The sequence below is a fragment of the Pempheris klunzingeri genome, chromosome 6 (genome assembly GCF_042242105.1).
Source record: "Pempheris klunzingeri isolate RE-2024b chromosome 6, fPemKlu1.hap1, whole genome shotgun sequence".
In the NCBI taxonomy this organism is placed as follows: domain Eukaryota; kingdom Metazoa; phylum Chordata; class Actinopteri; order Acropomatiformes; family Pempheridae; genus Pempheris; species Pempheris klunzingeri.
The window spans coordinates 27715959-27738033 of record NC_092017.1 but is presented as its reverse complement, the minus strand read 5'-3'; the positions used below and the strand labels follow the sequence as shown (position 1 = coordinate 27738033).

General features: G+C 45.7%; 1 protein-coding gene across 1 annotated transcript in view; it reads left to right on the top strand.

The window, feature by feature from the left end:
* The window catches only part of mast2 (microtubule associated serine/threonine kinase 2), a 170139-nt gene that overhangs the window by 114018 nt on the left and 34046 nt on the right, over window positions 1–22075 (top strand). The window contains exon 5 of the mRNA XM_070831728.1: window positions 13443–13534. Within this exon, the coding sequence (XP_070687829.1) occupies window positions 13443–13534 (92 nt within the window). The remainder of the gene's footprint in view (window positions 1–13442; window positions 13535–22075) is intronic.

The window sequence follows — 22075 nt, the reverse complement described above, 5'->3', positions numbered from 1 at the left end:
CATATTTTACTTCACCGCTTGATATTTTAGTCTTGTTGCATTCTCTCCTGTCAGGATAAATCATTTTCTGTTCTAATTTAGTGTCTACAAACTGTAACGGCTGCTGAAAATGATAAAAATAGACCTGACAGATTTGTGTGGAAGAGAGGGAGAAAAGGAGTCATCCCTAAAAATAAACGTTTGACAGGCCTACATTGTTTCTGCAGCCACCATCGCTTGGATTAACATCACATGCATTCGTAATACAGTACACACATAGTGTACATGTATACGGTAACGCTCTGAACGGAAACCCATGAGGAGACAGAAACATGAGAAGGTATCAGAGTGAGATGGCAGCAGGGAGGGAAGTCCTCAGCTCAGCAGGCTCCAGTTAGCAGCGTCTCTCTTTTTCCACCACATGCAAACAAATGGCACGCGTCAGTGTTTCCTCACGCCGTGAGGGTCATCTGTGGGGGCATTAAAGGGCAAACTCGGTATTTTTAAACGCGTGTGTGCTATTTTTTTTAACATATTACGGGTTGGAGATCGCTTCGGTTTGTATTATTTAGTGTTTTGAAAGGGTTAGTTCGGAAAGTTAACCCATTGAGGCAGCAGTAGACCAGCAACCTGTGTGCTCTGTGAGGTAAAATTGCTGTTTTTGTCAATGGAGTCTGGTGGCTTTGAAGAGAGGATGAACAAAAAGGTCTCTCTCCGTAGGGATCCTTTCCATAATGCTGTCAGACACTAACAATCTGAGCCTGTCAGTGGCTAAAACAAGCACTTTTAGTGGACCTACTTTGGTTGATCCGGTGCAGTTGCAGTCATTGCAACCTGTTTCGTGTGCACTGGCTGAGGTGATCTACAGGATCTGTTCCTGAAATGTTTTGTTCCTACTTGTCATTTAAACCCGGTGGCTCGGTGGCAACTGGTCAAGCAGGAAACTCCAAACGTCCTTCTCCCAATGCTTTCCAGCCTTCTCGGAAATCCCGTGGCGTTCCCAGGTCAGATGAGAGCAGGTTCTGGGTCTGCCCCGGGGTGGGGGGCATACCTGGTAAACCTCCAAAGGGAGGCGCCCAGGAGGCATCCTGACCAGATGCCCAAACCACCTCAGCTGGCTCCAATCAATGTGAAGGAGCAGCGGCTCTACTCTGAGACAGGTGCAGCACCCGCCTTACTGCTGATGCAGCACCAATCCATCTGTCCATCTTGTGCCCCATTTTGCCCTCACTCATGAACAAGACCCCGAGATACTCCCCCACTTGGGGCAGCAACCCAGAGGGGGCAATCCACCATTTTCTGGCATAGAACCATGGCCTCAGTCTTAGAGGTGCTGACCCTCATCCCGACCGCTTAACACTCAGCGGCAATCCGCCCCAGCACCTGTGAGCTGAAGGTCCCGGTCTGAGGAAGCCAACAGAGCCACATCATCTGCAAAAAGCAGAGGTCTCCAAACCAGACGCTCTCCTCACCTCGGCTGCACCTTGAGATCCCATCTATGAAAATCACAAACAGGATCGGCAGCTCTCACTTTAGATATACAGGGACCGCATGGCTTCATGGTAGCAATGAACCCTACACCCCACACTCCCGCAGTACCCCCCCCACAGGAAATGCTGAGGGACGCTGTCATAGGCCCATGACCCCTCCAACAACCCCGCAAGGGTAAAGAACTGGTCCACTGTTCCACTACCAGGAAAGAATCCGCATTGTTCCTCTTGAATCCGAGGTCCTTTCCAGCACCCTGGAGTGGACTTTACCGGGGCGGCTGAGCAGCATGATACCCCGATAATTGGAGCACACCCTCCAGTCCCCTTTTTTTTTGAAAATGGGGACCACCATCCTGGTCTGCCAATCCACAAATACCATCCCCGACCTCCACACGACAATAAAGAGGCGTGTCAACAACAATTTAAACCCAAAATGAGTGGAAATAGAGCCCAGTTTTAAAAATACAGTCTAAAACTATATTATCTTTTAATAAATGCACATTTATAGTTTGGATTTTTGTCAGATATCTATCCAAGAAAACCAAATAAAATAGTTTATAGTTAGACTGACTAATGCAGCACAGAAGGTTCATTGCACAAGCTGTTAAGTAACTTCAGTTCTATTCAGAGTACATTCATGTACATGTAATTGGCTGCCTCAGGTATTAATTACAGTCCCAAAGCAGTTCGTTAGTTGCTCCACCAATAATCAAGGCTCTCGCTCTCCAAACATAAACCGTATATTTTAAAGAATAACACACTTTCTGTGCATGTAAAGGCAGAAATTGGTTGTGTGGCCAGCACAGATGACCTGTATCCAGCCTCTGGGGGTTGTTTGCATGAGGGAGAGTGTTGTCGAACAATCTGCCATAATTGTACACCAACCAGAACCAGGCTTCAGAGGCTCCTGTTAACTGCACCTTGCTGGAAAACCCTTCACTTGGTAGTGTGGCGGTGGCACAGATGGCCGTACAGTATGTAGGGGAAATAGCTAAAATATGTGTAGCCCCTGACTTCCCAGCAGGTGGTCTCACCCGTTCTCTCCCACCCTGTAGGGGGGAGGGGACACGGAGACCACCACCATAAGGTCCCCGTGCCCTGCAGATCAGTGCCAACTGGCAACTGAACTCTGTCGAGCCAAGCAAGATGTTTTAGATCTTTATATAAAGTCGCACTTTCATTTTTAATCACATCAGTTTGAACTTGTGAAACTCATATCTGTACTTCCTCCTGTGACAAGCTCGTATTAGACTTAATGAGGAAGACAGGCTTAATTGATGATATCTCTGGTCCAGGCCCGTGGGGTTTAATATGAACGAGCACTCTGCATTCTGCTGCCATCTTGTCTCACATCTTGTCCTGAACGAGCTCTGTGAAGTGGATCCAGAACTTTCTGTCCAGCCATTTCCAACTGTGATAAGTTAGCGAGCGAGGCTTCCCGCCCGCTGTGAGGGGACATCTGCAGGCCGGCAGAGACGGCATGCATCAGTGGGCTGAGCCCTGGCACTGCTGCTGCCTCACACACTGAGAGCTGGAGCTGTGGACTCAGTGCTGCTAGTAAAGCTTCAGGATCAGAAACCATTTCTGAGGCAGGACAGTAAAATGGATTCAGTGTGAGCACTGAATTGTAGCAGTACTTTTTTAAGTGAAGGAAACCAAATATGAGGATTTACTGTCTTTCCTCTATTTCAGACAATTCTCAACCCGCTTGCTGCCGTATTTCTAACAGCAGGATGAGTGGGATTTGTCACATTAGTCAAAGTTGGCCCCTCCAGCGGGGGGAACGCCACGAGCTGGAACGAGCTTTGTCCGCCTCGCGTTTCATCTACTGGACGCTTCCGCCATTTTTGTAGCTTCCTCCTGGATGTGTGCTCGGGTATACATCGTTTTTGTAACTTTTTAAAGTGACTTTTCTTACAAATGAAAGGTTGAGCTCATCAGCCTTACTTGGTCTGGTCTGACTGTTTGGCTTTTGATGGCTGATGTTCGCTGACTCTTTTGTCCTCGTGATTGGTTTTCATGTAGTTTAGTGGCGTTGTTATTGTTAAGGTCAGAATAAGGTGCTGCAGGACGGACTGTAGAGGAAAGTTAAAGATAAGATGGATGCTGCTCCTCCTAACACTCCTAACAGCTTTATAAATACAGTCAAGCAGTGACACACACACACACACACACACTTGTGGTCAAGCACTCCTCATCACACATGCCTCTATCCTCACCCTCTTCCTCCTCCTCTTCATCCTCTCCTTCACTCCACCCTTCCCCTCCTCTGTTGGCAGAATCTGGTCGCCGGCTCAGCTGCGTTGCCACGGCAACAGCAGCCTCCTCCAGCACCTGCTGTCCCCCACCTCCTTTCATCCCTCCGTCGTTCAGCCCCCCGTCGTCACCCTCTCCCCCTTCTCCTTCCCCTCCTCCTCTTCCTCTCCCTCCCTCTGTTCCTCCGACGGCCCTCTGTCAGCCCCCGTTCACCAGCGGGGAAACCCCTTCCTCTGGAGGTAAGAGACGCGCCGGCTTGTTTGTCAGTGTGCTCGCTCCTCTGTTTGCCTCCTTCTTACCTCCTGACCTTCAGCCTGCTCGGCTGGCAGGGCTCTGAGAGGAACCAGCCGACAGCACTAATGAGCTGTGTGTTTGTGTGATGGCACCAGGAAACATCCACTTATCAGAGTCCTTTTCTGGCTCCTTTGGAGGAAAAGTCGTCTTTATTTTCATACTTCAGGTCTGAACTCCTCCTTATTATAATATTCTGCTCATCCGTAGCTCTTCTTCATCCCAATAAGGTGAAAGCGCCAAAGAAATCAGAAACTAAAAGCATTTTTTTCAAAAAAAAAACTGAGCCTGGTTTCTTTGTGCAGCTCATTTTGAAATGAACGGATGCAAAGGAGACATGTGGAGGTGGAACAAGAGATTGAGTGTGTTTGTGGTAACGGCATTGAATCACATAACAGCTTTTTGCTCCTGTTCACTCATTCGCATCCGAGTTAAATAACGTGGTGTGTCTCGCCAACATTAACTACATTGCTGCAGCAGTTCCCAACATGGCTGTCAGTAAAATAAACCCAAATAGACCCAAAGCATGAGAATGTTTTCTTAGATAGTTACTTTTTTTTAATGGTGAAAAACTGGATAGTTAAATCTTTCAGCCTGCTGCTCATACTGTACACATGTAACCAGTGGGTAATTCATAGACATTAGTTTGATTTAAACGGGCAAAACAATCTTGGAAACTGTGCATTACAACAAAATGTCCCCTCCTCTTGGTAGTACTGACACTCCAGTTCTTTCTTACTGGGATCCAGGAACTATATCACCGACTAGAGAGATAAAGTCTTCTATGATAAATGTTTTTGTAAAGTTTCTAGAAGAAATAGAAGAGAGTGTCTGATCTAGTATTCGTGCTCAGGTCGTCTGTGGTCATGTGACCCTGCTGCCTCCAGTCTACATGCAGGTAAAGTTCCTGTAATAGTTCCTGCAGTGTGTCACAGCGTGTACGTAAGCAGGAGGGAACATCAGCCCGCTGAGGCATCGAACATCTGCCGGTAAACATCTGTAAACTGCTCCACTGTATACGGAAGTGGCTAAGTTCCTCTCAGAAAGAGAAGGGTGAGAGTGTCGGAGAGGGAGGGGGCGGTGATGAGTGGAGAGAGAGAGAGAGGATGACAGGAAAGAGGGAGGGAGGGAGGGAGGGAGGAGAGGCACAGCAGCAGCTCTCTCTCTCTCTCTCTCTCTCACACACACACACACACACACACACTCGCTCTCGCCGGTGTGACAGGTGGAAGCCAGCGTCTGTTTGCTAAAGCACATCCTCTGCCGAGCGCCGGCGTGTCACGGCGATGGTCGCACGTCTGCCTCGGCGTTAGCATGTCTGACTCCTTCTGGACGGTGCTCTCCAATTTCTCACTGCCTGAGAGAAGCATGCTGCGGCGCTCCAAGAGGTACACGCTGCTTCTCCCTCCGTCACATTTCTATCTGTGGTAGCCTGCGTCTTTTCTCTTCCTCCTCTCCACCCCTCGTTTCCATTTTTGGGTCTCTATTATTTTTTCTGTCTCTTTCATTTTTCTGCCGCTCCTCTCCACCTCCTCCTCCTCCTTCCTCCTTCCTCCTCTTTGCAGGTCTTAGATGCTCAGCAGGAGTTGCTCCAACATGAAGGTCAGCTAACTGGGTTTGTCTTTTGATGGATAAACAGGAGGCTGAGTGTGTGTGTGTGTGTGTTTGACAGTCACATGTAACACTGCTGGCATGTCTCCTAGAGCTGCAGTGTGTTTCTCTGCGTACGTGTGTGTTCTTTTTTATTATTAAATTTCCACCATCTGCGTTCGATTTACGTGTTTGTGATGCAGGCAGTGATTTGACGTACGTGCGAGCGCCATCGTTTCTCCTTCTCTTTTCTGTTGTTCCCTCAGTTGACCTCTTCCTCTTCCTCTTCCTCTCCCTCTCTTCTGTCGCTCAGAGCCAGAAGTGGCTTCTGAGGCCAAGACAGAGCTGTACTTATCGCTTTGAAGCAGCAATTTTCCTCCTCCTCCCTGTAATAACAGGGGTAGCTGCCCCACACACACACACACACACACACATGGACATTTCTTCTTCTTCTCTGCTCCTTGCGACCGCCTCCTGTTGTGTGTAGTTGTCTCGGGAAGTGTTTTTAAGAGAGAAAGAGGTTGTGAAGTGAGACAGGAGGGACTCCTGCATAGCAACAGGCTCTGGCAGTCTTCAGATTGGTGTCGAGCTGCAATCAGGACCAAATTGATTCATCGCGCGTGGAGAAAAATGGTGACCTGAAGGGCTGGAGGAGAATAGCATCTTCCTTTTTAACACCAGCCGTCAGATTCTGATAGAAAGTATAGTAATTCTTCGTGCTGCTGTCTGACCTTGTGTTAAGTTACGTGCACAGGTCGTATCAGCTTCATTCTCAGTTCCCATATTTGGCTTTTTTTTGTCACCGTGAAAATACAGACGTTGAATATATGGTTTGATTTCTAGATAACACACTGTAAAAGTTATTTACAGTCAGGAGTGTGCCTCTCAAGACAACACAGCTTGTCAGCACTGACTGGGCTCTCAAAGCAACACACACGCACGTCCTGGTAAAAGCAACCAGCATCAGGCCTGTAAGGAGATTTCTGATTGGCTGCTCTGTGATCCAGGTGCCGTTCGATGCTTTGAGACGGACGTTTATGTGTTTTAGTGAAAGCAACATGGAGCCTGTTCAGTAATTTTCTCTTTTTAAGGGCAAACTTTCTCTCAACCACATGTTTTGTCCCATAAAGCAGCATTAAAGTTTTAGTGCCACGAGTGTGAGCAGGAGTTACTCCAACAACCAGTTTTCTTTATAAAATGCTGTCTGAAATAAGCCAAATTGCTTCTCATCAGACGGATTAAGCTGTCAGATCTGACCAGACGACTGGCGACAGCTTTCAGAGCTCCCCAGTGTTTGACACACGGTGCTACAGACGCAGTTCACATATTGAGCTTCAATACAAAGTCCTGTTACCAACAGTTATTGTCTTGTTTAGACAGAAATGTGGATTTTCAAAAAGAAAAGCGACTGTTGCATCTCTCTTATTGTTTGCAGTGTGTTTTTCCTGAAAGGCGTTAACTCTGTAGCTCCACAAGAGGAAACACACACACACACACTGAATCTGCCGTTGCATTGATTTCCTGTGGCGGCTGTTACCCTCAGACCAACGTTATTGAGTGCACTGTGTGAAATGAGTTTAGCTGTAGATCTTATCCACACACACTGACCTGCTGTCTGCTGTGTGTGTGTGTGTGTGTGTGTGTGTGTGTGTGTGTGTGTGTGTGTGTGTGTGTGTGTGTGTGTGTCAGGTGGTTTAATTTAACGCCTGCACAGCTGTTTGCTCGTCTCCAGTTTCCGCTGTCTCTCCTGTCGGCTCTGTCACATCGCCGTATGTCGGCCTCTATGGCTGTGTGCTTTATGAGTTTTACAGTAGCAGCGTTATTACACTCTGAGGTCACCTGCTGCTGCTCACATCGCAGGTAAAACACAAGTAAACACACTGGTGCAAACACTTAAACTTACCTACTCCTGTGTTTCTGTGGTTTGCTGCATGTAAATCTTACAAACCTCAAGCTGTTGAATACATAGTGGAATGAAAAAGCTTATTTTGTTAGTGTGGCAGCAGGGTTTTGGAAGTGAGATGTAGTCTAAATCTTGTGTCTGTGTGCAGGCTGCAGGCAGGACGGGGTTAAACTAGCTCCCTATAAAGGCTCTGCACACAAAAATAAAGCCATCAGCACATCTAAAGCTCACTATCTAACATGTGTTTGGTTTGTTTGAGGACAGTTTGTGGTTTCAGGTGGAGGCCTTCAGTGACGGGAGGTCAAAAAACAAGACATACAGTTTACTGAGGCTCATAATGAGCAAGCAGGACGATCATTTAGTGAAAAGATCTACTGTTTTTGTGTAAATGTGGAGGAGAATGTAAGTGTGCCATCGACAGTTAACATCTCTTAATTAATACTGCATGGTAAAATAACGTTCTTCATACGTGGGATGGGAGAAAACACACGCGATCAAAGGAGCGATGGGATGGATGGGAGCGGTTGGTAATGGTCAGAGCTCCCACCGTGTTAAAGCAGTGTAGTTTGTAGCCGGAACTATTTTACCAGCTGCACCAACTGTTCAAAGGATAGAGCTGCTAACTAACTCCCTCTGAAGCCACAAGTTGGTATTTTTACTCTCGTGTTTGTGTTCGAACCATCATGTGAAGCTTCGGAGGTGGAGGTGTGTCTTAGACTCTGGACAGAGCCAGACCGGACGTGAGGTCACTTATTGTTGCACTGTTCCTTTAAAGGGCTGTGTTCCCCTGCAGTAGGCACACATTAAGTAGGAAGGAGCTGTAATCTATAACCAAACCGAAATATGTCTATCTACATTGTCAAAAAAGGAAAACCTAGAGACGTCTTGGCTTCCTGACGTCAACAGACGTTTGGACCAAAACTGCTGCTTCAGCCAGAGAAGGTAGTAAAAGTGAGAGGCTGTGGTTCATCCACAGCGTTTAGTCGCTGTGTGGTTACCTGACAGGCTGCTGCTTTGATGGTGATGAGAGACACACACACACACACACACACACACACACACACACGCTGCCTTCAGTCTGCTCTGCATAATGTTTCCCAGCAGGGATCCAAAGGGCCCGCAGGAGAAAGAAACTAGTGAACCAGAGTTTGTCAGCAGTGCTGCAGCAGCTACATTTGTATGTAAAAGGCAGAAACAAGCATCATCCACCGAGGCAGAAAGTCATTAAGGTGTCAAATATTTGAATTCTTCCTGTCGTACTCGCACAAACACACACTTTGTCCCCCCTCCTGCGTCCTGCTGCGTCTTCACTACAGACACTCACTCCAGCTTCTTCAGCTCCATCTCTTCCTTTAGTGATGGTTCAGACTGGTGAATCCATATTCATGAGGCAGCCACTGAGCTTTGTTCATTAGCCTCCAAACAGCAGCAGAGTGAGCGACAATCGCTGTAAATTAACCTACGCACAGCGAGCGGCGCTGCGTCTCAGTGGGACTCACAGTGAGCTGCAGGCTCCCACTGTCACCTCCCGTTAAAGCTTCTTCTTCTTTTTTTTCATGTATCATTCCTCATCACTTTCTTTCTCTTCTGTTCCCTGTTGTCTTCTTTCTCTGCTTGTTGTCGAGGAAACCTGAGCTTTTCTCCACCGTCACCGTCACCGTCAGCGTCAGCTCAACATTTCACTTCCTCCAACAACACCAGATAACAACTGATGCACAGATCTTATAATGTGCTTTACAGCTTCCTGGTGACTTCCTAGAAAGGAACTGATGTTTAACTGTGAATTCGTTCATCATTTCATGCAAACGTAAAGTTTAATTTGGTGCCTATTAGAAGGGAATTAGAGGCAGTGTTGAATTGGTACACTTCCAGTTAATTAATTCCAATTAATTACCAGAGAGTCTTTCAGTCATTGCACAGCAGGTCAGCTCCAAACATACAAAGATGTAGAATGTGTCTGCAGGGGAGCAAGAAATGGATGTTTCAAGCTGTAAAATTCCCCATTTAACAGAATCTGTTCTTTAATTTTGACTTGCGACAAAGTTTCAGCCTGTTTCAGACACACATGCTGCCTAAACTTTAAGAGTCCTGCTTGTAAAGTAAAGAAATTCCTTGAAACACACATCACAAGTCCAACATGGCAGCTCATCCTTCAGACAGGTGTGTGTGTGTGTGTGTGTGTGTGTGCAGACCACATGCTATTGCTCAAACTGCTGATGCTGCACATCTCAACAGATGGCAAGATGCACACACACACACACACACACACACACACACACACAGCATGCTGTATCTACGTTACAGTACATGCAGTAATTACCTAATCCTCTCACCCACTCAGCCCTGAAGACTGAAGACTAAAACGATCCTGACAAATATAGAAATGAACGAGCACACAGACGAAGAACCTGAAACAGAGACGTCACGCTGAAGGTTTTCAGCCCTAATCGCTTCGTGTGTCTTGTGATCATCCCGGCAGGTTCGGCCTGTCGGCAACACCGCGCTTACACGACTGCATAATTGCAGCCAGCAGATGTGATGGGCCAATTAACAGCACACACACACACACACACACACACACACACACATGCTGTTAGTGCGCCGGCACTGCAAGCGGCTGTCGGATGCGCATGTGCGTGTCCATTCCTTCAGAGTTAATATATTTTCAGCAGGGGGCTGCAGTCCAGTAACACTGCATGGACCGGATATTGAGAATCGCTGATCTTCCACCAAATCCATGCACAATAATTACTCAGAAGTAAACAGCAGCAGCAGCAGCAGCAGCAGCACATGAAAACAGCCTGCAAAGCAATCTGGTTCCTCACATTACTGGCACTAGATAAAGTCAGCCACGCTGCCCAGAGCAGGGCTGCATACACACATTTAAAATTACAGATGAACAGATATTAGATTCGTCTTAGAATTTATGTGTTTGTCATATGATTGGCTGCAGATTCAACGCTGGTGTTATTACCTTTTTTTTTTTTTTTTGTATCTGTCTGGATTACAGAAAAACTGCTGGTCCGTGCGAGTGGTTTGGTGCAACTTGACGTACAACAGAACGTGTTTTGAACATAATTCTTTCAATTTTAGAATCATACCCTGACTTATGCTGCACAGAGGTTGAGCTTGCAGACTTGGAGATCATAGAAGACGAGACTTCGGGCCTTTGGCGGCGGTCTGTGCTCTCAGAGTGCCTCTCTTCTTTATCAGATTTTGGAGACACACCCTAACTAGAACTGACTAGCGTGCTGCTTCAGGGGTAGCTCAGACAAAGGACAACTTGTGACTGTGACAATTCAAAAAGGACATGCATATCTTACATATATATATATATTCTGCAGGATCAGTTTCTATAAAAGAAGTTCAGCTTCACCCAGAGATCATTGGTTCGTACTCTGTTGTGTTCACAAGAGTATTTCTGCAATCCAAACGCTCAAGTCCGTATTTATTTTCATAGACCTGATCAATATTTGTGACAGATTGGAAGCTGGGACATGAATGTGCTCTTTTGTTTCTGCGTTTAAAACAAGACGGGGATTTAAAAGTGCTCTTTGTGCTGCAGCTGTTCAGTCGCCAGGCTGACTGGGAGCTCTGATATGAGACTGTGGCATCATTAGCATAGAGATGGGTACTTTCATAGCTGTGATACAATGTCACTGTTATATGTGATGAACAGGACGGGACTCAGCGTGCACCCCCCCCTGAGGAACATCTCTGAGATACACTGAAAATAACAGTGTCATCCATCTTCACTTGTATCGTACTCCGGAGCCAGGGAGCTTTGGACTGGAGAGGTGGCAGCTGTAGAGATGTGTTACTTTAGAAAGACATTACCCCAGTGTACCTGAAGGCCTCGTCACAGCCTCCGTTTCCATCTGTCGTTTTTCCTGTGAATGTAACAAGCCTCGCCTCAAGTCATTACGGACACTCTGAGCTTCAGAGCAAACAACAAAGTGGAAAAAATCCTGCGAGGTCGACCTGTGGGTGTGCTGGAGCTGTTAGGCGTGAAGACTCCCGCTTCATTTCCTCCTCTTCCCTTCTGTCTAGGGACGGGTGTCGCAGCTTTAAAGCAGATTGCTCTTTTCTCCACCAGCATGTTTTTGTGCACAACAAACACACACGGTCGTCTCAGCCCAGAGGGGGGGTGAAGTCTCACCACTTCACCGCAGGATCACCACCATCACCACCGCTCAGCCATTAGCGGTGGGGCCTGAATCGACATTTTCTAATGCACCACTCCAGCGGAGATGAAGAGGAGCAGCAGCAGGAGGAGGAGGAGGAGGAGGAGGAGGAGGAGGAGGAGGAGGAGGAGGAGGAGGAGGAGGAGGAGGAGGAGCAGGAGGAGGAGCAGGAGGAGGAGGAGGGGTGTTTTCAAAAAGCTCAAATCACCGACAAAAACAAAAAACCCATTTCTAGACTTAACGTTTAATGTCGTACATTATTTCAGATGAAACGAAATGTGTCTCTCATCGTCAAGTTATAAAAACAACAAAACATCAGATAAAACTTAGAAACAGGACGCGTCCGGGTGCTTCAACACCCTCAGTGAAATATATAAGATAAAAAGGTCAATACTTATTATTAGGATGCTGATTGCCTACATATCAGGCTGCTAGCAGCAACGTTAGTAGTGTTACTTTATCAGTAAATGATAAAACATGCTTATTTATTAATACAACCAGGTGGTTTATTCTGATTTATCGCGGTTCGATCATTTTCTCCGGAGCTTCTCTGAGAGGAGCAGTGGTGACAGTTACAGCAGACAGGCGGTGGAATATTTCTGGTTGTCTTTGCGACAGCAGTGAAACTCTACTTGTCCTCATGTAGAAATGATGATGTTGGCATGGTTTGGTCTTTAAACGTCCGCGTCCTGCAGTAACAAGCTGACAGTATCTGACAGTGAGTCGGTGTTGTGATATTACAGTGTCGGTCTGGGACTAATAACAGGGGAGCCTCATCTATATATTTAACAATTCCTTTGATGGCAGCAAATAAACATTTCTCAAACCAAATGAAATCATCTTTGTTTATGAAATGATTTTTTTTTTTGTAATTATTGTGTATATAATTGTTTCTTTGTGTATATAGGGGTTTCTCCTCTGTATATATTATATTTAACTTTCTATTTCTTTAACTGTGTGCTTTAGTCTGTTTCCCCTTTGAGCTGCTGTAACAGCAAACTTTCCCCACTGAGGGATCAATAAACGATATCTAATCTAATCGAAAGCTGGAGTGGTATACAGACTGGCATCAGCTGCACAACAACGGCACGTACAGTGTAGAATAAAAGGGCAATGAGTGAAACCAAAAGAAAAGACCAGCAGCGTACGGCTCGTCCTGCAGACGTCTGAGACAGACGACAGTCTACATGTTGGAGGAACATTGAGATCTTGGCATATAAAGCAAATGTAAAGAAACCAGAGTTCTGTCTTTGACTTGCTGAGGGTGAAGTGAAGCCGGTGGTTGTGTCACACGATGGCAGCTGTGATTCTGACTATCTGACGTCTTGGCGTGTCGTCGCCGCCGTCGTCGTCCTCTGGTGTGAAGGACGGACAGCTCTCGCCTCGGTGAAACACACACACACACACACACACACAGACATGCACACGCTGTCTAATGTGTGTGTGATCACGTGTGTGTGTGTGTGTGTCTCCTGACGCAGAGCTGCAGGGGCTGTTTGGCCATTTTTGGAAACAAATGACATTCATGAGATTGTGTGTGAGGTGAAAGTGTGTGTTTTTGTTCCAGTGTGTGTCTGAGTAGTGACTGGTAACGTTCAGAGAAGCCAGAATCATCTGTGTGGGTTCATTGCAAAGCTCCTCACAGCTCTTATAGACGCTACGCAGATACCAGCTGTTCTGTGGACTTGATTTAAAACCTGAAGTTATTATTATTAAATTCAGTGAATTGAGTTTGGTCTCTGTCCTCAGCTGTCGGACGAGCAACAGGAAGAGCCTGATTGTGACGTCCAGCACCTCTCCCACCCTCCCCCGACCACACTCACCTCTGCATGGACACACAGGTAAGAAAAGAGACACACACACATCCACGCACCTCCTCTAACACCGTCACAGACTGTATTAAAGAAGTGGATCCAGCTTCCTGATCTGAAAAGCCACTGGCTCCAAACAGAAGTCTGATTGGATGGAAGACTTCTCTCCTGATTTATCAGCTCAGTGAACGTTTTCTGGTCTCAGTCTCTAGTTTACAGTCTTCTTCAGTCTGCATTTAGTAAATCATGGTCCCATTTAGTGGAAAATACACCAGGAAGCAGGCATCCAAATATGGTCACTTCTGGCTCCAAAAAAACAAGATGGCGACGGCCAAAACGCCAAACTCAAGGCTTCAAAACAGAAGTCCATAACCCACTTCTCACATCCAGTCTGTGGCCCTTAAACTGTGGTTTAAAGATAAAAGGTTATTAGACCACACTGATTGAACAGATGTAGACCACACGGGGAGTCATCGTCTGTCGGGATGGACAGACAGACGAAGACAGACAGCCGCCATCACCGTCCTCAGGCCCCATCGTTAGCGCAGCAGTAATAATGAAAAATGAACAATAATAACTTAGCTGAAGGTGTTCATTAGTCCGTCACCTGCTGAAAGGTGTGTGTGAGGTGACAGCAGGTGAGCCTCGTTACACGGAGTCATGTTGTTTGCTATCACACACACACATACACACACACACACACACACACACACACACACACACACACACACACACACACACACACACACACACACACACACACACACACACACACACACACACACACACACACACACACACACACACCAACAAAGCCCAATTAACAGCTCAGGCTGCACACTGAGCTGATGTGACGCTGTGATCTTTAAAAATGACCTCAGTTGGTTGGACACGTTTCCCTCTAAATAACATCGTCAAACTTTCACCATGCGCTCTTCTTGGATTGATTGATTGATTAATTGATTGATTGATTGAAAAATAAAACCCTGGCCGTATCTGCCTCAGACCCCGACAAGACAAGACAAGCAGCGTTTGTTAGGCTCTAATTGCACCTTCCCAGTTTGCCAGGTGACTCCAAAGTAACTTGATCTTTTCTGGATCAACAGAAAATGATTTGCATAATTGGCTAAATGTTCTAGTCAATTATGAAGGAGACAGTAAAAACCTTTACCTTGCTTCCAGCCTCATAAACGTGAGGATTAACTACGTTTTATATCCTCGTAGCTGAAAATCTTTGGGGTTTAAACTGTTGGTCCTGTAAAAACAAGCAGTTTGAATACAGCTGATCTATTATTGAAATGATAATTGTTGATTTCAGCTCATAAAATACCAACTGAAACACACACACACACACACACACACACACACACACACACACACACATTGGGTGTGTGTGTGCTGCAGCTCTGTGCACGTTATTCATTATTTGCGTGTGGTGACAGATGAAATGTGCGCTGACAGGATTTTTGTCAAACATGCTTGACGGCATGTACGACAAGCACTCAAACCCCCCCCCACCGCCCCCCTACGACCCACCCACTCACCCCCCGAATAGAGAGCGAGGGAGGGATGGAACAGGGATGAATAATAGTGATATTGATTGATGGTGACTGAAGGGGAGCGAGTCGAACTATAGATTGGGGGGGGGGCGGAATAAAAGTGGATTGGTGACAGTGACTGAATGGGAAGAGAGAGAGACAGAGGGAGAGACAGAGAGAGAGGGAGAGAGGGGGAGAGAGAGGGGGAGACAGAGGGAGAGACAGAGAGAGGGATGGATATGAAAGACAGAAAGATGGTAAAATATCACCAATTATATCTGAGAGAGAGGGAAAGAGACAGGGAGAGAGAGAGAGGGAGAGAGAGAGAGAGAGAGACAGGGGGAGAGAGACAGAGAGAGAGGGAGAGAGAGACAGAGAGAGAGGGAGAGAGAGACAGGGGGAGAGAGACGGAGAGAGAGAGAGAGACAGAGGGAGAGAGAGAGAGACAGGGGGAGGGAGAGAGAGAGACAGACAGAGAAAGGGAGAGGCAGAGAGAGAGAGAAAGGGAGAGAGAGACAGAGAGAGAGAGAGACAGGGAGAGAGAGACAGAGAGAGAGAGGGAGAGAGAGAGAGACAGAGAGAGACAGAGAGAGACAGGGAGAGAGAGACAGAGAGAGAGAGAGAGACAGGGAGAGAGAGACAGGGAGAGAGAGACAGAGAGAGAGAGGGAGACAGAGAGAGAGAGAGAGACAGGGAGAGAGAGACAGAGAGAGAGAGAGAGACAGGGAGAGAGAGACAGAGAGAGAGAGGGAGACAGAGAGAGAGAGAGAGACAGGGAGAGAGAGAGAGAGAGAGATCCTAGTTAACAGTGTATTAGTCCTCAGCTGACAGACACTCACACACATCTCATTTCCTGCTCTGGAAATAATGGAGCTCACCAACCTGACAGTCACCACACACACACACACACACACACACACACTCACACTCACACTCACACTCACACTCACACTCACACACACACACACACACACACACACACACACACACACACACTCACACACACACACACTTTCTTTTGGTTTAATAAGTTTTGTCCAGCTAGTTCTAACCTCCCAAGGACTTAATAAATACAAAATATTATAGCTCTCAGTCAAACATGGAGTTATTTCACTGATAACTCCTCCTCCACATGTTGGAGTGGAAGAATGTGAACATGAAGACTTTCCACATAGTTTTATTGTTGGAAAATGATAAAAAGAACTTAAATATCATATTAAAACGTGGTGAGACAAGGCTGTGTGTGTGTGTGTGTGTGTGTGTGTGTGTGTGTGTGTGTGTGTGTGTGTTTCCAACCTCCCTTTATTAAAAACGCCACACATTAACCCTTTCATGCATGAATTATAATGAAGTGTTTTTATTCTTCTTTATTCATGAAAAACAAGATTTGAACTTTTTATATTTCCTAAAGATATATTAGTAGTAGTCCACTAGTTTAAATCTAGCTCCTGATGCATGATGTACACTTCAGTGGACATGTGATTAATCATAATTTCCTCCCAATATAAAATCAATACTTGGAAAATTTAGCAATTGCATGACTCCTTAGATGTTACTTGATGTCCCCATATGTTTCTTACCTGTATTTTATGGGATATTTGTGACGTGGACCACATTTTCAATGGACCGCTCAGTAATGCTGTGTGTGTGTGTGTGTGTGTGTGTGTGTGTGTGTGTGTGTGTGTGTGTGTGTGTCTGCTGGTTGTTTGGGGGTCACATTGTGGTGCAGCATCCGTAATACTCCTCCTTTGGCTCCGTCCTTCATCCCCTTCCTCTTTTTTTTTTTCCTCCTCCGTCCCCGTCCGCTATCGCAGTGCAGGCTGCTGTGGCAGCTGCGTCGCCATGGTAACACCGCCGCCAGTGCCTCACACTCCTGTCTTTTTCTTTTTCTTTTTTGCGTCCCAGACCCTGCTGAGGAAATAAACACTGCAGATTAAATGTCACTAATTGATGTTGCTGCTTTTCCTTTCCTCTCCGGTAGCTTCAGACCCACCTGAGCTCTCGGCTCTTCACTGTGTTCGCTGAACATCCCTTGACGTTAACGTCACCTCCACGCAAACCTTCATCTGGTGTGAGCCACGGCTGGTATTTAACTGATTAATATGCACCACAGGAGGCCATTAAAACCTCTCCTGTCATTCCCAGAGACCCATCTTCATATCTGCCCCCCCCCCCCCTCTCAGTCTCCTGCTCCGGCCCTAATCACAGATTTCATCATGGTTTCAATCAAACAGCCATTTACTGCTAATCAAATGGAGATTCCTCAAAGTCTAATATCCTGAGGGGCTGATGAGGACCAGCCGTCTCCAAAAATGACTTTTATGAAATGTCGAAAGTGTGCATGAATCCATCTTCTCCCCTCCTCCCTCCCTCACCCCTCCCTCCCTCCCTCTAGCTCCCTTTCTTCACTTGTTCATCTCCATAATGTCTACTTTCATTGTCTCTTCCCTTCGGTCCCGTTTTCACCTTTTCACCAACTACATCTTCTCCTTTTCTGTCTTGCCTCCCCCCCCCACCACCCCTTCTCCACTCTGAACTCGCCTCCCTCCCCTCCCTCCCCCCTGGCTGTCAGCCATTATTTGGCAAAGGCCAGCCGCTGATGATTGGCAGCTCGGTGTGCTCTGACTTGTGATGAATCCTGTCAAACAATCTGCAGAGACAGAGACAGCAGCGATTCAAGCTTTTTCTCATATTCGGTTTCTTGTCACACACTCTGGAGGAAATACAAGTTATCCCCCCCCCTCCCCAATTATAGCTGTATTTTGTTATCCCAACCGCCGCTCTCCCAGGAGAGGCAGCGAGGCAGCGAGACTGGGGAGGCACAAAGCAGATATTACATTTGCATGTGTCTCATATGCTGCTGTATTTCTTGGTCTCTGCTAAAGTAGGTCACAAAAACCCTCTAAAAAATGTGACAGCAAAGCAGCTTCTGCGCCTGTCGTGATGAGACCGCCTACCAGGTACCCTCAGCTGTGATTTCCATTTCCCCTCCCCACCCCCCACCCCCGGCTTCATCGCTCGCTTTCAAAACACAACCCTCAGTCATTGTTTTAGCTGACAAGAGGCGCAAAGTATTATTCAGATTCAAGAGTCATTTAATTTCTCTGTGCAGCGCATCAGACTGAGGTACAAATGAGCCACGCTGGTGTTTCTACCATCGGTTCAGTGACTTTTTATGTTAAGTTGCACATTTTGTAAATATATTTATATGTCAAGCAATAGTAGTTTATATTTATATGTTTTTATATTTTATTCTATCCTCTTCTTTTTTACTCTTTGGCATTCAGTGTGGATTTTCATTGTACAGGGAAACCAGTTTCTGCACTGTACACATGACAATAAACGCTTTGAATCTTTGAATCTTTTCACCAAATCGGCTCCGTTTTACAGCCTGGACCATCTTTTTATGGGTCAGTGGAACTAAAATAAACTGAGCATCGTACAAAGGACCTGATGAGTAACATCCAAACAGTTTATCAGTGTTTGACAGATTATACGTGTTACTGGTAAATCCACTAGTTTATCATCTCATTTGTCAGTAGAGAAGAAGAAAACTGCCGTGTTCCTCAGGTGGTTGAGGTTTTAATTCCAGCCTCTCTGACCCTCCTTGTCTTCAGGTTTAAAGCACTACAAGACTTTCAGTATCTGACAGCAGCTTTACTTTTCACACTAATGGTGCTTTTCCATCACACAGTTTTAGCTCGACTCGACTCGGTTTGGGTCGTTTTCCATTACAGTAGCGTACCACCTCAAAGTGGGCGGGGTCGTCATGTCCGAAACTCCAGCGGCGTAATTTGTATGCGACACAAACACAAACACAACAAAGGATGTGGAGTGTTTGGTTTGTGTGTATCCGTTCACCTCGTTCACAGAAATAATAAAAACTGTTTCCAGGTCTCGCTGGAGTCGCTCTCATGACTCATCCAGTGACGTCACTCCCAGATTGGCCAATCGGTGGCCTGCAGTCTGGTGACGTCACATTTTCAGTTCGACTCAGCTTTCTCAGAACCCCGGCTGAGGAGGTACTAAAAAACACCTAGTATCACCTGGTGGAGGACCCTACAGGTCGAGTCGAGCCGAGTAGGTGGTGGAAAAGCGCCATAAGACATTCTCCTCCTGCCTGTTGGCATGTAGGTGTGGAGGTGCTCACAGCTGGTCAGTTCACCGGAGACTGATATCAATACTGGAGTTAAATAATCCAGAAACATTGGCAGATTTTCAGAATCAGTCAGAATCATGTTAATCTTTGCACGTTCAGTCTCCTGCACACACTTTTCATTTCATTTTTAAAACAGATCATTCTACATTTTACTCTGTATTGGAAATATTTCTATCTTTATGCTTATTTTGACTTGCAGAACCTGTTTTTCTATTATCTTCATCATTTGCATTGACAAAATGGCAAAATCCTTGTTTCTGTACGACATCTAGAGAATATATTTAGTGGTAAGAGTGTGTTCACTCATGGTCACATTATGTAGTATGTAAACACACTCTTCATCTCCAACCTCCAGTTTTATGTTTCTTATTTTTGGCGAGAATGAAATGAAACCTGTTGCAGCGTCTGCGACAGCCAGCGAGGTCCAGTCATGCAGCCGGCACCAGACTGAAGAAGAAACAAACCAGAGGATGCTTGGCCTCATTTGAAGTCAGCCAGTTAACTGGTTGACTGTCTGATAGTTTCAGCGCTAAATTCAAGCATCACTTCCACACTTGGAGTGTTTTATCCAAAGTGGTTTGGGACACAGAGATCCCACAGCCCTCGGTAACACATTATCATGCAAATGAGAAGCCTTGACCATCCTACACACACACACACACACACACACACTCTAATTTACACCCCACAGCTGAGAGATGGGTTCCTCAGTGTGGGAATGAGCCCCACGCTGATGTATGTACCCTCAGTTGGAGCGGTGGAGCGTGACGGTGCAGTGACGGAGCCCGGTAACAGCCCCGCCGAGACCTCTGGGGCTTCTTAGATGGAGCCTCAGCGAAGCCGGCACAGTAACACCGGGTGGCGTGAGGCGATGGACACTAACAAGCTTCTGTGTGACTGATAGCACCGGGGCTTCACCGCACATGTTCTGCACCCCAGACCCACACAGACAGGAGAGGGGGGGGGGGCAGGGGCAGAGGCATCCGACAGAAAGCAAACGCTCAGATTAATATTTGACTTTCTGCTCTGTCCAGACGTGCTGCTGAGGAAAATGCATAATTGATGTGGAAATGTCCGAATACTCTCGCCTCCTGTTCCTCCGCTCACACCCTCCCACCCATCTGTGTGTGTGTGTGTGTGTGAGAGTGTGTGTGTGTGTCTTCTGCTGAATTATTAGTCACACACTGCGCTGTTTCCCTGCAGGTAGACTGGCCTTGAATATCTGTATCCATTAGACAGAGTGTATTAATACATGAATGTGTCAGTGTGCTTATTGAATAATCTCAGCGTTATTCAGAAGGGGCTCGTCTGTTTCCTGGGTGTCAGCAGATCTGTGTGTGTGTGTGTGTGTGTGTGTGTGTGTGTGTGGATGCTCTCTCTTTGTATTGAAACACAGGAACAGAGTGTTTGTTCACCTTTCACATCCTATCTGTCCCGTCAAGTTTCAGTTTCTAACAACCAAATAACCACTTGTTTCTATCTGTATATTTTAAAGTATACAGGTGTGATTCTTCCACACTGCAGCAGGATGTGCTGGTTCATTACTGTGTTCACATCCTGGAGTTTGATACCAGCAAAAGCATCTTTCTCTTGTGGTTTGTTGGGTTCAGCTGCTGCCACAGTCAGCACACGAGAGAACGATAGAAACCTCTGGAACATATAGAAGCTCTATAAAGTTAATAGATCTCATTAGTAATTCAGAAAGCTTAGACTGATCATTTATACTGTGTACTGAAGTATATACTGTGTGTACTGAAGTATATACTGTGTGTACTGAAGTATATACTGTATTCTGAAGTATATACTGTGTATACTGAGGTATATTCTGTGTATTCTGAAGTATATACTGTGTATTCTGAAGTATATACTGTGTGTACTGAAGTATGTACTGTGTATACTGAAGTATATACTGTGTATACTGAAGTATGTACTGTGTGTACTGAAGTATATACTGTGTGTACTGAAGTATATTCTGTGTATTCTGAAGTATATACTGTATATACTGTGTGTACTGAAGTATATACTGTGTATACTGAAGTATATACTGTGTGTACTGAAGTATATACTGTATTCTGAAGTATATACTGTGTGTACTGAAGTATATACTGTGTGTACTGAAGTATATACTGTGTATTCTGAAGTATATACTGTGTGTACTGAAGTATATACTGTATTCTGAAGTATATACTGTGTGTACTGAAGTATATACTGTGTATACTGAAGTATATACTGTGTGTATACTGAAGTATATACTGTGTGTACTGAAGTATATACTGTATTCTGAAGTATATACTGTGTGTACTGAAGTATATACTGTGTATACTGAAGTATATACTGTGTGTACTGAAGTATATACTGTATTCTGAAGTATATACTGTGTATACTGAAGTATATACTGTGTGTACTGAAGTATATACTGTGTGTACTGAGGTATATTCTGTGTATTCTGAAGTATATACTGTGTGTACTGAAGTATATACTGTGTGTACTGAAGTATATTCTGTGTGTACTGAAGTACACACTGTGTGTACTTGTACCTGTTCCTGCTCTGTAGCTCATGTTTTCTTTGCAGTATGTTTTGGGGACGTTTAGATTCAGAATAGTTCTGGATTGAACTTTAAATAGAGAGATTTTTTCCTAATTGGATTTTGGTCCACAAACGTGCAGCATATGGACGATGAAAGGATCTACATACTGCTGATTGTTCTTAGTTGTCTCCTGTAGTGTTGCTCCTGGAGGTATTACAGACTGTTATCATGTCTGTCTCCTGCAGAGCTGCACAGGAAGTGAACTAAACATGTTGCACACTAATGCACTTGAGTTAACCAACATATTAAATCACATTCAGCACTGATAATATGGGACGTGACGCAG